The sequence below is a fragment of the Phyllobates terribilis genome, unplaced genomic scaffold (genome assembly GCF_046119375.1).
Source record: "Phyllobates terribilis strain yellow unplaced genomic scaffold, ASM4611937v1 Scaffold_4__5_contigs__length_816908805, whole genome shotgun sequence".
Classification (NCBI taxonomy): Eukaryota; Metazoa; Chordata; class Amphibia; order Anura; family Dendrobatidae; genus Phyllobates; species Phyllobates terribilis.
Window position 1 is genome coordinate 490,357,136 of NW_027362764.1, and position 15,746 is coordinate 490,372,881.

The following is a 15,746-nucleotide window of genomic DNA, read 5'->3' on the forward strand; positions in this document are numbered from 1 at the left end:
ACAATTAAGCATACCTTCACACCTGCTTGTTTTCTATTTATCTTCGCCCATCTCTGGCTCTATGAAGCCAGAGCTGTCAATCAAAGAGTGGGGAGATAGCGGGGAAAACAAGCAGGTGGGAAGGCGCACTTAATTATTTAGCAACGGCACAATGCACCGAGCGCCCGTACTTTGTTTCAACGGTCATTCTGTGCCGACACAGTCCCTTTAAGGTCGCGGTCAGTATTTGGTCAGTATTTTACATCAGTATTTGTAAGCCAAAACCAGGAGTGGGTGATAAATACAGAAGTGGTGACATCTTTCTATTATATTTTTCCTCTGATTGTTCCACTACTGGTTTTGGCTTATAAATACTGATGTAAAATACTGACCGAATACTGAACATGTCCTAACACAGAATAACAGAAGTGTATCATCAAAATTTGTAGCAACACTTTTCCTCTGATAGGCACAGATTTGCAGTAGAGCGGACTGCACTGATTATAACCAACACAGTACAGCAGAGTTAAACTTTGTCTCATTGCAAGCACATTTGCAGTGCTGTCAGCTCTGCTGTACTGCCCCTGCCCCCGCCCCCCCACAATGGCTGCCTGTGAGATGGAAGCTGAAGCACCAAGAGAGGAAAGAAACTGGCAGTTCAATATGTTAGTACAACAGAAGTGAACTTTGTCTCATTACCGGGTTGGCTCTGCTGTCACTGCACAGCGGTGTGTGATTATGAGAGCAAAGTGGCAGTTAATACATGTCTCACACTGGTAACTCCTCCTTTTATATAAAAAAAATCTCTGGAAGCAGATTCTCATGAAGATCAGCGTCCGGCCCATAGATCTTAACAGCTCACTTACATACACTGCTCAAAATAATAAAGGGAACACTAAAATACCACCACATCCTAGATATCACTGAATGAAATATTCCAGTTGCAAATCTTTATTCATTACATAGTGGAATGCACTGAGAACAATAAAACATAAAAATGATCAATGTAAATTAATATCCCATGGAGGTCTGGATTTGAAATGATACTCAAAATCCAAGTGGAAAATCAAATTACAGGCTGATCCAACTTCAGTGTAAATTCCTCAAGACAAGGAAATGATGCGCAGTAGTGTGTGTGCCCTCCTCGTGCCTGTATGACCTCCCTACAACGCCTGAGCATGCTCCTCATGAGGCGGTAGATGTTCTGCTGAGGGAGCTCCTCCCAGACCTGGATTAAAGCATCAGTCAGCTCCTGCACAGTATGTGGTGCAATGTAGCGGATGGAATGAGACATGATGACCCAAATGTTCTCGATTGGATTCAGGTCTGGGGAACGGGCAGGCCAGTCCATAGCATCAATGCCTTCATTATGCAGGAACTGCTCACACACTTCAGCCACATGAGGCCTAGCATTGTCATGCATCAGAAGGACCCCAGGGCCCACTGCACCTGCATATGGTCTCACAATGGGTCTGAGGATCTAATCCCGATACCTAATGGCAGTCAGGTTACCTCTGGCTAGCACATGGAGGGCTGTGCGGCCCTCCAAAGAAATGCCACCCCACACCATTACTGACCCACTGCCAAATCGGTCATGCTCGAGGATGTTACAGGCAGCAGATCGCTCTCCACGGTGTCTCCAGACTCTGTCAAGTCTGTCACATGTGCTCAGTGTGAACTTGCTCTCATCCGTGAAGAGCACAAGGCCCCAATGTCGAATCTGCAAATCTTGGTGTTCTCTGGCAAATGCCAATCGCCCTGCACGGTGTTGGGCTGTAAGCACAACACCCTCTTGTGGACATCGGGCCCTCATACCACCCTCATGGAGTCTGTTTCTGACAGTTTGAGCAGACACATGGATGTTAGTGGCTTGCTTCTGGACATTTTGCAGGGCTCTGGCACTGCTTCTTCTTGCACAAAGGAGGCGTTAGTGGTCCTGCTCCTGGGCTGTTGCCCTCCTACGGCCCCCTCCATGTCTCCTGGTGTACTGGCCTGTCTCCTGGTATCTGTTCCATGCTCTGGGCACGACGCTGACAGACACAGCAAACCTTCTTGCCACAGCTCGCATTGATGTGCCATCCTGGATGAGCTGCACTACCTGAGCAACTTCTGTGGGTTGTACTGTAGACACCACCTCATGCTACTGTACCTCTAGGGGTGAGGGCAATGACAAAATACAAAAGTAACCAAAGCAACAGCCAAAAAGGCTGAGAACAGAGAAGTGGTCTGTGGTCACCACCTGCAGAACCACTCCTTTATAGGGGTGTCTTGCTAATTGCCTATCATTTCTACCAGTTGTCTGTTCCATTTGCACAACAGCAGGAGTAATTTATTCACAATCAGTCTTGCTTCATAACTGGACAGGTAGATTTCACAGAAGTGTAATTGATTTGGAGTTACATTGTGTTGCTTAAGTGTTCCCTTAATGTTTTTGAGCAGTGTATAAGAAAAGTGTGGATTTCTATGGAATAAGACATCAGATCACAGATATCAAGCTATCATTTTATTCAGCTTCCTATGACATACATGCCCATATAATAATAATAATAATAATCTTTATTTTTATATTGCGCTAACATATTCTGCAGCGCTTTACATACATCATTGTCGCTGTCCCCATTGGGGCTCACAATCTAGATTCACTATCAGTATGTCTTTGGAGTGTGGGAGGAAACTGGAGGAAACCCATGCAAACACGGGGAGGACATACAAACTCCTTGCAGATGTTGTCCTTGGTGGGATTTGAGCCCAGGACCCCAGCGCTGCAAGGCTGCAGTGCTAACCACTGAGCCACCGTGCCGCCCTTTATAGACGGCTTAGGAGGGTTGATCATACCAATAGATTACCTTTAACCCTATATCTGCATGGAAATAGTATTATCCAACACGACCGGTTCGTTTTAAAGACTAAAATCACAGAAAAGGTTAAGATAGGAATAAACCGTAAAATGACACCGTTTTTTATGCTATGACTAAATACCATAGGATCTAAGGGGATTAATATCTGTCACCGATATCTGGCTTCGATAAGGGTTGGTGTTTTGGAGAGGTTTCACCCATAGGCTGTAAATATACAAAGCACATACTACATGTGGGAACTGAATGTACACATCGAATCTATGATACCAGACAGCTTCATAGTGTACAAGAGTGAACAGAAAGAAAGACAGGAATAATAAAAGAATACTGGGGACTAAGAAAGGACGTGGAGAACAGACCATCCATATGGAGATTACCTGGGACATTCTCAATAACTGCTTTTGGGCAGGTAGGTTTTGGGTTGAGAATTTTTGGCTTACTGTTCACAGCATCACTGCTAATGGGTAAAGCTGATAGAGTAGAGAGAGAGAAACAGAAAAAGAGAAAAGAAAGTAACAAAGTGCAGGTTACAGAACAAGTTTAGTTTCAGGAAACAACTTCTCCCTGCATAGACGGCCATGATTTCTGCCTTTAAAAGGGATGTTCAATGTCCATAACCATGGCCTTTAACAAAGCACAGGAGATTTACTAAATACATGCGGGAAATATGGACCAAAATGTTGCCATACACATTCATTATGTGTTTTAGATACACTTTCCAGCAGGGCCGGCGTCAGCACCCGGCACACCCGGGCAAGTGCTGGGGTCCTGAGCAGGCGGGGGGGCCCACTTGCTGTCGGGCACGCCGCCACGCTGCCACGCTATGGGACCCGTCAGCGGAGGAAAGCGATGCCAGCATCCGCTCTCCCCTGCTTGCTCAGGGCCCCGGCACGCGGCGCAATACTTACCTCTCCCCGTGCCTCCGCAGCAGGTCCTGTCTCTTCCACGGCTGCTGCACTGTGACGTCTCAGGTCAGAGGGCGCGGTGACGTCTTCCCACCGCGCTCTCTCCTGAGCGGTCACAGCGCAGAGCGGGAAGACGCCAGTGACGCTGAGGAGTCCGGAGCAGTGGCAGCAGGTGAGAAGTGAGGTGTGTATTTGATTTTTTTTTTATTGTATGGAGGCATGGGGCATTCTATGGTGGGGAGGGGGGGGGGTGACATCCTGCATGAGGCATTATAAGGGAGGGGGGTGTGACATCCTGCATGGGGCATTATAAGGGATGGGGAGGTGACATCTTGCATGGGGCATTATAAGGGAGGGGGGTGACATCCTGCATGGGGCATTATAAGGGAGGGGGGTGACATCCTGCATGGGGCATTATAAGGGAGGGGTGTGACATCCTGCATGGGGCATTATATGGGGGGAACAGCCTGTATGGGGAATTATGTGGGTGGAACAGCCTGTGTGGAGCATTATGTGGGGGCACAGCCTGCATGGAGCATTATGTGGGGGCCAGTATCCTGTATGGAGCGTTATATGAGGGCCAGTATCCTGTATGGAGCGTTATATGGGGGCCAGTATCCTGTATGGAGCGTTATATGGGGGCCAGTATCCTGTATGGAGCATTATATGGGGGCCAGTATTCTGTATGGAGCATTATATGGGGGCCAGTATTCCGTATGGAGCGTTATATGGGGGCCAGTATCCTGTATGGAGCGTTATATGGGGGCCAGTATCCTGTATGTAGCATTTTATGGGGGCCAGTATACTGTATGGAGCGATTCACCGGTTTCTGAGCTATTGTGGAATTCACAATAGATATCGCTCATGTAATGTAAGAAGTGAAATCTTTGCATTGTACTATATATCTATATTTCGCTGCGGTATCTGTGCATCATGAATCGTGGTATGTGTTAAAGGGGCCCACTGAGACTCTTTCGCCCAGGGCCCAGAAAAACCTGGAGCCGGCCCTGGTTTCCAGCTCAATCGACAAGTGGTTTTGATCAGAGTTTCAAGAATAAACTTGCTAATACAAGTCTACGGGTCTGTGAAATTATCGGCCAGCAGTTGGATGCAATCTGTGTGCTGTCTCTTTTTTACAAACTGTTTGATATTGGAGAAACCTCTATTCGTTTTTTTTTCCTTTTTTTTTTTTTTTAATCTATGAAGAGTTGATTAAACTCTGATGGTAAAAACTGACACACTGACCAAACTAATGATCACTGATGAAACTTGGACCACTTTTTTTTTTTTGCGTACAAGAAAAATTACTAATGTCTGAATGAGAACTTAAAGGTAGGTCACCCATCATCAGATTGGTGGGGTCTGACCGGAGTATGAACACTACAGCACTGTATAGTGGCCATTATAGGGTACTGCAGATGTATTACACTATCTACTACTGAGCTGTGGTGTTCTGGCTCCAGACACTACATTTCCGGCGGCCATGGCTCCAGGTATTACCTAAGTAATAGGAATGCTAGGTGTAGGACCCCAATGATTTGATATTGATGACCTATCCTAAAGCCGGTTTCACACGTTACTTTTTTTTCTCATGCGTGTTTATTTCAGTGTGCTTAACGCATTTTTACTCTGAGTTAGTTTTTTCCAATCTTTCTTCCGTTTGTTTTTCTCAAATGAAAAAAAAACTACGTATTAGACAGTACAGTACAGACAGCACACTCATATTGGCAGGTTTGGTGCATAGCACTGATTACAGCTGGATATGTCTAGTTTTTTTGCTGTTTTTGGGGGGGGTACAAAGGGTCCACCAAGGAAAGAAAAAAAAAAAAGATGTGAAAAAGCTTATTGATTTTAATGTCTCTGATCAATCCACAAAAATAAGGGATAGGACCAAAAAGCCTGATGCGAGACTGAGACGGTGTATAGATCATTATTTTAGTCTCGGAGACCCCTTAAAAGGTCAATCTGATGGGACTTTGTCTGCAGGCCTTTTGATTTTAAAAGGAAAATGTGTTAATTGATACATGCTTATATGTGTGAGTTCAATGCAAAAAATATACATATATTTTCTTTTTCTAACTTAATGCAAAGGGAGAAAAAAATAAGAAAATTAAAAAAATGCTAAAGATTAAAATGACCTGCCATATAAAATGGCAATTACAAAACATTTTTTCCATTGTGCAATGTATGAATGAAAGTGACGACTGTACCTACACGCTGTCCAGTCCTTGCTAACATTGTCAGACCGTATGATAACACATCCCGTGATAAAGGGAACGGTAACAGCGTGTACACAGCAACAGTGAGAACGGATTAGAAGAATGGCTTGGTTACCTAAAAATTAAGTTAGAAAAGCACTTTAAATTCCTGTAGTCATGACTCTTACTTGTTGCCAGTCCAATTGGAGCAAGTTGTATTCTCTGTCCTGCTGAGCCAACTTCCTTCTTATGAAAGGAAGGGATGTATCCCCCGGCTGTGTTGTATGAAGGGCCTACATGTCCCCCATAGGTTCCTACAGAAGACAATAGGATAATGTATGATCTTACAGAGGATAGTGCCGTATTTCGCGAATGAGAAGAAAGCCAAAGTTGCCACATAGTAGACCACATTTATCAACGGTTTGTCAGCTTTTAGTGTTAAACCAAGCAACAAAAAATTGCAACGTGCACAAAGTTTTTGCTATTTGTACTTTGTGCATTAAAAGTTGAAAAGTGTGGAATATCAGAAAAAAAGGGAGACCACCAACTTTTACGTTAATTTCCTATGGGGAGTATTTGGTGCATTTTTTGCTGCTGCTTTCCTTTACGCAATTTGCTGAATTAGGTAACTTGAGTTTTGTTTTTGAAGCACCACTCCAGTGTTTGTTTTTTTTATTATTATTTCAGCGCTGGAGTGGTGTAGCTAATCTAAGTTCCCTGCACTTAGTCTCATACTTACCCGCCGCCGTCTTCATCTTTTATTGGCACTACTCCTGTTTTGTGACCTGCTGGATCGCTCAAGTGTTTTCTGGGTGATCCGGAAGTCACAACTCAATGCAAGTCTACGGGAAACAGAACAAGGCCAGAGCGAGTCTCTCATAGACTTACACTGAGAGTTTGTGACCGTTACCTCTGACTTCCGGTCAGTCAGAAGTTGTGGTCACAAGATGGTGGATTAGGAGAGGAGCGCCGCCAGGAAGAGCTGAAGACGGCCCCGGGGAAGTATAAGAATAGGGTCAGGGAACTTCGATGAGAAGCACCACTGCAGCTTAATAAGAAAAAAATGCTGGATTTGCGATATAAGTGCGTTTTTTACATGCATTTTTATAGTGTTTTTGTCTCATCTTGGTACGTCATGTTTTAACCAAAGCTCCTTTGTTTTGGATAGTTCCTGTTACTTAGTTATGATGAAACTTTGATACAGTCATGTGTGGATTACATGTGTTATTATCTGCAGATATTCCTCATCTCATTCATGTCTATGGGGACAATCCTCAAATAAAACAAGAAATTGACACGTTGCAGATTTCAAAATTGCTCCGCAGGTCAGTTAAGGCAATATATACAGTACAGACCAAAAGTTTGGACACACCTTCCCATTTAAAGATTTTTCTGTATTTTCATGATTATGAAAATTGTACATTCACACTGAAGGCATCAAAACTATGAATTAACACATGTGGAATTATATACTTAACAAAAAAGTGTGAAACAACTGAAAATATGTCTTATATTCTAGGTTCTTCAAAGTAGCCACCTTTTGCTTTGATGACTGCTTTGCACACTCTTGGCATTCTCTTGATGAGCTTCAAGAGGTAGTCACCGGAAATGGTTTTCACTTCACAGGTGTGCCCCTGTCAGGTTTAATAAGTGGGATTTCTTGCCTTATAAATGGGGTTGGGACCATCAGTTGTGTTGTGCAGAAGTCTGGTGGATACACAGCTGATAGTCCTACTGAATAGACTGTTAGAATTTGTATTATGGCAAGAAAAAAGCAGCTAAGTAAAGAAAAACAAGCGGCCATCATTACTTTAAGAAATGAAGGTCAGTCAGTCCGAAAAATTGGGAAAACTTTGAAAGTGTCCCCAAGTGCAGTTGCAAAAACCATCACAGTATTTTGTGCTTTGCATGTTTTTTGCACAATAGAGCAGGTCACTTCTTTCAGCACTTTTTCACCTATTGAAAGTAATTGGTGGTGAAAAAAATGCCTAGTGTCAACATAGCTATCAAGTTTTGCTTTTTTTCACTAAAAATGCAGTAAGTACAGCAGTATGTGAAACTCATTTATTTTTGTAATTTTCTTGTCTTGGTCCCCTGAGATGACAGTTTGAATTAGTACAGTTTAATTAAATTAGTGAGGTGTACAATGTAAACATCGGCTGAGCTAGGTGTGAGATTGAACAATACATGTGGCCCACGGAGGTGTGAAATTGAACAATCTGTGCGCAACTCAATGGCAGACCATAGTGTGAAATTAAATAGTGTCCTACAAACTCAATGCACTGCCAGTGTGTTAGGTAAACTATTCCTGAACAATTCACCTCCCCCACTGTTACATTTGTAATTCTGGTTAATATGGTTTCACATATGTCTTGCATTGGTGACCTGTGTTCATGCTTCTGCTGCGGAAGCAAAGCTAAACTTTGGGATCCTGAAAAACGCAGCAAAAAACGCACCAAAACCTGTGTTTTTGACGCAGCTTCTTTCCTGCGAAGAGATCAGGTTTTGCTGCAGGAAAAAACGCCTAGTGTGAACATAGCCTTAGACAGCCACAAAATGTGGGGACTGCCTGACAAACACCAGCAATCCCCACATGTTTTGTGTCTAACAGCTGCGAAACATGAGGCAGCAGAGACTTGAACATGTCACTTGAGCACTCCGCGATACTCTGTGCATACCCGAGCACCCTAGGCAAACTCGAGTAACGAGGACTTGCCCTCATCACTACTAACAGCCAATCTATCAGGTCGCACATTTTTTACATGCCTCCAGCTACTGACCGCAGAATGATGCCAGCTGTTCAATTGCTTAAAGAGTCCCCTCAGGTGCACGGGACTCCAGCTGCAACTCAAAGATGGTGTGTGTGGACAATAACATACAGGTATGGCATTTTGTGTTAATTTGTCCTCTCAGATGAAGTATTTATATTTATCGGTGTTAAATGGTCGAAAAATAGATTTTTTTGCCCACTAATGACCAAATGTGCTTACCAGCGTTGTTCCGATTAAATGTAATTCCACCTATCGGAGCAAGAGTTTTAGTGGATAATGCACTTCCCCAGGTAGAATGATTTGCGTCTTTATTTGCAGATATTAGGCCTACATTCTTCGGGTTCATACCTTAATGTGGTTGAAAAAAAGCCATGTTACTACAACAAACTGAGCTCACCAAGGCTAGATAGTAATGCTAGATTAGCTGGATTAATAAATAATAATTCAGCCGTTGTAGTAAAAGAATTTAGGAATTTGTGCTTAGTCAGAAGTGGAGGCTTAGTGTCAGCCCGAGCACACGCATAGCCATACCCCTCCACCAAACGGTGTCCTAAACCATGTAACAGTGTGACAGAGATATGCAATAATACTCTCAGAAAAGAATGCTCTAGAACATAGTTACTTATGGGCAGCCTGGCCTAAACAGATCTACAACAGGTTTTCTGCCTACGGACGACCTATTAGGACATACTGCAGCACTGGAGAATAAACAAGCCCCACTACAGATAAAAGCCGATCATGGGGGTCCTAAGCATAGAAAATAAGGACTCACCAACATGCAAGTCTCACGTGGATCTATGTGTGGAGTAGGCATTTCTCAACCAGACAACTCTAATCCTTCTCAGCTTGCCATATGATGACTTACCGGGTAGGTATCTTGACTGTCTAAGGTAGTGTTGTTTAGCAGATGTTGCTTGTCCAGAGTCTGTTCTTAGAATTCCCATATTTGAAGAACCTTTATTTAATTCTCCAGTGGGAACTGGATCTGTGAAACTGAAAACAGAAAAAAATCTTAGAAAAATTACCTGTGTATAAATAAGATTTATGTTAAGTGTATTTTTTAAATTATTTTCAATATTACTTCTTTTCATATCTCTATCAATATTATAGAAAAAAATCCTGCAATTTTTAAACTGGCCTCTCGGCTGTATATTAGATGCATACTTCTTGTTCTGTACAGAAGACTATTCAGCATTCTCGTTGTCATTACAGACAGGGAGATGACTACCAGAGCCGGCTCACCCGTTCAGAATCCAGTCCTTCTCTCACTGCAGGCTAAACAATGCCAGAGTCTTTCCCAGACAGCAGATCAGGTTCCACACCAACTCAGTGTGTTTCCCATTCGCTGGTTACTCACCAGCTCCAACACCTCTCAGGCTCTGGTAGACTGTCCACCATTAATCAGTCTTTTTTCCTCTCTAACACCACAGACTGTTCAGCTCCCTAGCTGACTAACTAGTGAACACCCAGCCTGGCTCTCTAGACATAGCTAGCTAGGTACATCTAATTAAGACCTGCAGTGCAAGGAAGTAACCCAGTCCTACCTGGCTCCTTTACAACAGTAAATAACATCTATTATATGATGTTATTCACAGCTCCTCTCATCCCTCTCCCTGCACAATGACCTTTGCCCTGATGACAGCATACTCATATATGAAGCTCAGAAGACTTCTATTCAAAATATAGGGTTTGAGTTAGTTTATTGCTGCAAATTTCCATGTGTCCAACAGAGAATGGGAGTCTTAATTGGAACCTGTCAGCTGCCCTAGCCCCCCTAAATCACGACCATGTCTCTGTTCCATGCCATTACTGCATTCTATTAACCCCCTTCTTATGGCTTTGCGATCTCAATATACTTTCAAAATAAAGTTTTATTCTCCGTTCGTGCAATGCAAATATTTTAGGACTAGTCCAGTGAGTCCTTCAGTTTCCTAGTCTACTCCTGCCTCTCGCCTTGTTAGCATGTCCCAAATCCTTTACATTTTATACAGATATGTAAGCGTTCACATAATTCATTTCATGAAAATGGCTTTAACGGAAGCTCACCCATGTAAAGAGCCGTCATTTTTGTTCTCTTTAACCATAGCCATGCTGGGCTTCTTAGAGAATGAGATACCAAAGTCTGTGTCAAACTCATCCCAGCTGTCTTTAAAAATGGACTGGCCCCAGCGTCGTCTCCCGTGTTTAAGGTTCACAAGGCTGTTCTGTGGCCCATTAGTGACCGTCTTCTACGTAATAAAGAAAAAAAGAAATGATCCGGGTTTTGGTCGAAGTGTATCAGACATCACAGTGGCTGGATAACAGGTTATTCTACATATTTAATAAAAAAAATAACATGGGAATGGACAACCGCTGCATAGAACTAATCCTACCACACTGCTCTATTCTTGGGCGATGTATCAGTTGTTTTTACTGGTGCAGCAGTGATAAAATCACTTTCTCTTCTGAAGATCTAGCTGAGCTCAGAAAGCCGAGTTGTGTATAACCCCGCCCCCACTACTGATTGGCAGCTTTCTGTCTATGCACAGTGCCCACACAGAAAGCTGCCAATCAGTGGTGGGGGCGGGGTTATACAGAGCAGCAGGTCTAGGAGGCACCAGACAGCTAGTCCAATAGTGATAAACATTGCATAGTAAAAACCTGCTAACAGATTCCATTTGACTGCATGTTGGAAGATTTCCTTGCAAAGATCCTATCTCCTGGAGACAAAAGATAGAAGTATCTCTAAAAGGGGTTGTCCACCTTTTTTCCTTTTAAAAACTAGACCCAGCATAGTCTGGAAAAAAAAAATTATGGGCCCGCTTCACCACAGTTCTTTTCTTTCTTTTGTCTTGTGGTATTTTTTGCTCCAAATTCTTCAAAATGGAGCAAGTGGTTCCCGAATCTTGCGCAAAATAATATATACAAAAAAAAAGCTAACATAATGTTTAACTTTTTTGCAACTTTTTAAAGCAAAAAAAGTTACTCCTTCTGCTAAAATGTTACAAAATTTGTACACAATTTTCATAAAATTATTCCGGGTGGAAGGAAACTGGAGTACGTGTGCACAAAAATGTTATGATTTATTTTTTTTTTTTACATGAATCCGCATAAATCATGTTAAAACTCCAAACCCTGCCTACAATGACTAACATAAAAAAAACAGGCAAACACATAATATAAACTTTAAAAAAAGGTGCAAATTAATAACAGTTGAAAAATACAAAAAATAGACAAAACAAGGCCTAAATGCAATTAATGTATGTTCTAATACTGATCCCCTGTTGCTCTGTAGTGCTGTCTGGGTTCCCCTCTGGTCTCCATTTTATTCTGAATCCACCATAAACCTGCATGCTTGGCTCGGTGGAGCATACATGTTTATGTGAAAGTGCAGAGGGGAACAATTACCAGTCAGGCCATTCTAGCATAGGCTTCTCCTATGGGAACAAAGGATTGGGCATATTGAAATCAATCTCAATCCCTCTTTGTCCTGATTAGGGATGAGCGGACACGTGGAAGTTCGGTTCAGGTACCAGAACTGTTCCTAAACTTGAATCAGAACCCCAACCCCATTGAAAACAATGGAGACCCAAACTTTTGATCTGGAAAATATTCTCTCTCTCTCCTCCGACTTCCCCTGGTACTCCGAACGTTGCAACGGACTTCCGGGAGAAGTCAGTGTTCGGCGATTAGCACCGGACACTAACTGTCCAGTACGAACCCCGAACTTTTAAGTTCGCTCATCTCTAGCGCTGATATCTGCTATCATGGGACCCTTCGGAGGCCCCTATACACAAAAGATTATGATAGGTTTATTAAGGATGTATAAGTCAATGGTCACATTACAGGTATGTTACTTACTGGAGAGATGGTTTTGCTGATATTGGGGAGGGCCACTTGGGGGGCTTTGGATGGCAGCTGGCTGTTAGTGGTGCTTTCTGGCAGCTGTATTTGCTGCAGGGGTCTGTGGGGGGCAGGCGAGTCACTTGTTAATATCTTTTCTGCTTCAGTTGGAGGAGAGGGATTCTTTTTTATCTCAGATAATGGTTGTGGGTCATTGGATTGCGTTGGTTTCTCTAAAGGCTTTTTCTGATCCATTTGTACTGGAGGTCCAAGTGCTTGTCCAACTTGAAAATAAGGGTACCTCAAAGCCTGGAAAAGTGAAGCATCTCTATTCAGAAGTCAAATATATCCATTACCTCTAGATTTAGGCCGCAGGACTGAATATGACAAATGCATTTCTAAAACGGCATCAATTTATTTTTGGAATTCTTAGAAAAAAAATACATAACCATACAACAAAAAACACACAAAGCTGAAATGTTACAGATTTTCTATCACTAATTGCTTGGAGTAGGAGTAAAGTGGATGAGATCCAAGCACATCTCATCCATAATATGCAGAAAAATGTAATTTTTAATTTTCAGGGTGTCAGTGTGGATCGGTCATGCATTTATTGTGGATCAATGAGTTTTTGCAGATCTTTCTGCAGATTATTTGCGGATCCACAGAAAAATCTACAAGTCTAGAAAAAAGGCATCACAATATTAACTATGGAAAAAAAAACCACTATACTCACCCAGGGATTTTGCCATGATATCTCACCTATTATGTTTCTCCCTGCCATGAAAGAGTTAACCTCAGGCCGCATGTGTCACTGGAAAAGATGTCATTGGAATAAGCCAGGTTGCACATAAGAGCGGAGCATGGCATGGGAGCCACGTGAGCAACCGGCAGGTAAGTTGGGAGTTTTCTTTCTTATAATGTTACATGCTGTGCTGTTTTTTTTGCAGGGAATTCACCAAAAAATCTGCAAGATTTGGTGTGGTTTTGCGATTAGCAATTTTTTGCTGAGTGGATGCCACAAACATTATTTGTCTCCTGTTACAGACAAAGCAAGTGGGCAACTTCCATCTGCAGCGGACCGTCTTACTGCCCAGACATTGGCTGCAGGACAGGAGGAAAGGGGGAAATGGTTGATCTCCCAGGATTTTAGATAGCTTTCAGTTTTTATAACAAAAAGACACAGAGAACTGTATATGAAAGCAGGAACAAAATTTAATTTTTCTCCCATTTCAAGTATATTTCCTATCTGTAACGTTCCTTTAAGGATGACCCGGGTCCACACCATTGACCACAATTCTAAATTCTTTAAAGAAGATCAGATGAGGGCCATGTGGTTTCTATCTACAATGATTGACAAATACTATCTCTACTATACTGAGCAGCCCCTATATCTGAAGGCAGTGTCAGACTGGGATGCCAAGGGCCCACCAGTAACATTGACTCTGGGGGCCCACTGTTCAGCTACATGGAAATATTACATTAGCCTCAGTCACATATTTGGCTATTCCTCTCTATAATGTTAAACTGTGTATTTTGTTAAATGTATGATGAGATGCTACCCTTGTCTGTATTTAGTAAATCAAGTGTATTGTGCTCATATAGAGGGGGCCCACCGGGGGATTGACCGGCTCCACCATGAGCCAGTCCGAGCTTGTCTGATTGTGGCACTGAGACTTTCTATGTTAGGACGAAACAGTTTTAAAGTATCGCAGTATAGAGTAGATTTATCTGGTGAATGGAACCATATATGCATGCAAAGTCTTGAAATAGGAAAACAACAATATTTCATATATTCCTTAACCAATTTCCTCCTAAAGGTCACCTGCTCGAACAGTATAGGAGCTAACGAATCACAGTATTTCCCATGTATTATGACCCTTAGTGGTGCAATTAGACCCCAAAAACAATAAAAAAAAACACCACTACACTAAATAAAATTACAAAAAAAACATTGCTTGTATTGTGTTTTATGATGCCTATTGACTTTCAGCAAACCTGTCTGCAGCATTATTTGTCACAAAAAGAGCACGAGGTAAAACACTGTTTCCGTAAAACCTTTTGGGTGAGGGCATCCTATCGGATTGCCTTTCAAAATTAAGTTTCAATAATTAAATTACTATAAAAAAACAAAATTCATGAAATTAATGTCTTCCGTACCTGAATGGCTGTGGGACGTTTCTTGGGATCCCACTGCAGCATGTCTCTCATTATTGTTAATGCCTCTTCGCTTGCGTTTGGGATGAGATTTTTCAAATTTATAGGTACGCACTGAGGGAAGCGGAAATTCATGGCAGCTGCAAGCTGATAGCCTTCAGACCAGTCACTCTAGGGGGCATAAATATGGGTTATCCAAATAGCCTAGGTTGGCTTCTTGGGTTGTCTGGTTTATGCTTTATTACATTTGCAGAATGTGTCCAGAGCATAAGCCAAACGTATGCCCAGGACATGTTACTATATGCAATGTTTACTCCCATTGTAATAAAATGTAAACTATAGCAGCATACATGTTTCTGTAGAAGGTTTTTGCCTTTAAGGTGTAGTCATCTACGTGAAGACCACTTATCCGCTGCCGTTGGTTATGTGCATGTCATTGTTGTCTGTTTGTTAACAAAAAAACAAAAAGGGGGACCAGAACAGTATCTTTGTATAAAATTACTGATTTTCGCTAGAACATATACGGCTATTATTTTTCTTTAAAAACCAGTCAACCACTGAAAATGTGTTTTCTGGGCGGAATATACATTTCTGCAGCCACCCTAAGTGACTGCAGATTGCTCATCCTGACAGTGCAATATGCACACTGTCAGGATTCCCCTCTATTACCATATCGGGTGGTGGTCACATGATCGGAAGAATGAGATTTGGATACTAGCGGCCACGTGCCGACAAGCTTCTCGTCCACTCCTCTCAATAGAGCCCTGAGAGAAGCAGGAAAATTTGTTAGTCAGCACATCACCTGATGACCGCTCAAGCTGACCGTAGAGGGAGATCCTGACAGAGTGCACAATGCACTCTGTCAGGATTTGGCAAACTGCATTGTCATAGAGTGACTGGAAAAAATGATGTTCAGCCTGGAAATCCCCTACAGTTGATTAAGTTCTGAATAGCAGGACACCTTGTGAGCAGTTTGTTGTTAAGAAACTCTCCTGACAAAAATGTTGTAAGACACCATGCAGCTGCTGCTATGTGTCCATTCTGAGACCCATACTC

At 42.4% G+C, this 15,746-nt stretch overlaps 1 protein-coding gene across 3 annotated transcripts in view; it reads right to left on the reverse strand.

Annotated features, from left to right (window-relative positions):
- The window catches only part of MAK (male germ cell associated kinase), a 93,701-nt gene that overhangs the window by 3,832 nt on the left and 74,123 nt on the right, over positions 1 to 15,746 (reverse strand). For 2 of the 3 annotated variants that reach the window (XM_073678763.1, XM_073678764.1), the window contains exons 8-14: positions 14,694 to 14,861; positions 12,552 to 12,842; positions 10,758 to 10,939; positions 9,577 to 9,704; positions 8,931 to 9,059; positions 6,129 to 6,254; positions 3,215 to 3,307 (exon numbers count right to left, since the gene is read on the reverse strand). In XM_073678763.1, the coding sequence (XP_073534864.1) occupies positions 3,215 to 3,307; positions 6,129 to 6,254; positions 8,931 to 9,059; positions 9,577 to 9,704; positions 10,758 to 10,939; positions 12,552 to 12,842; positions 14,694 to 14,861 (1,117 nt within the window). The remainder of the gene's footprint in view (positions 1 to 3,214; positions 3,308 to 6,128; positions 6,255 to 8,930; positions 9,060 to 9,576; positions 9,705 to 10,757; positions 10,940 to 12,551; positions 12,843 to 14,693; positions 14,862 to 15,746) is intronic. The other variant, XM_073678766.1, reaches the window with a different exon arrangement.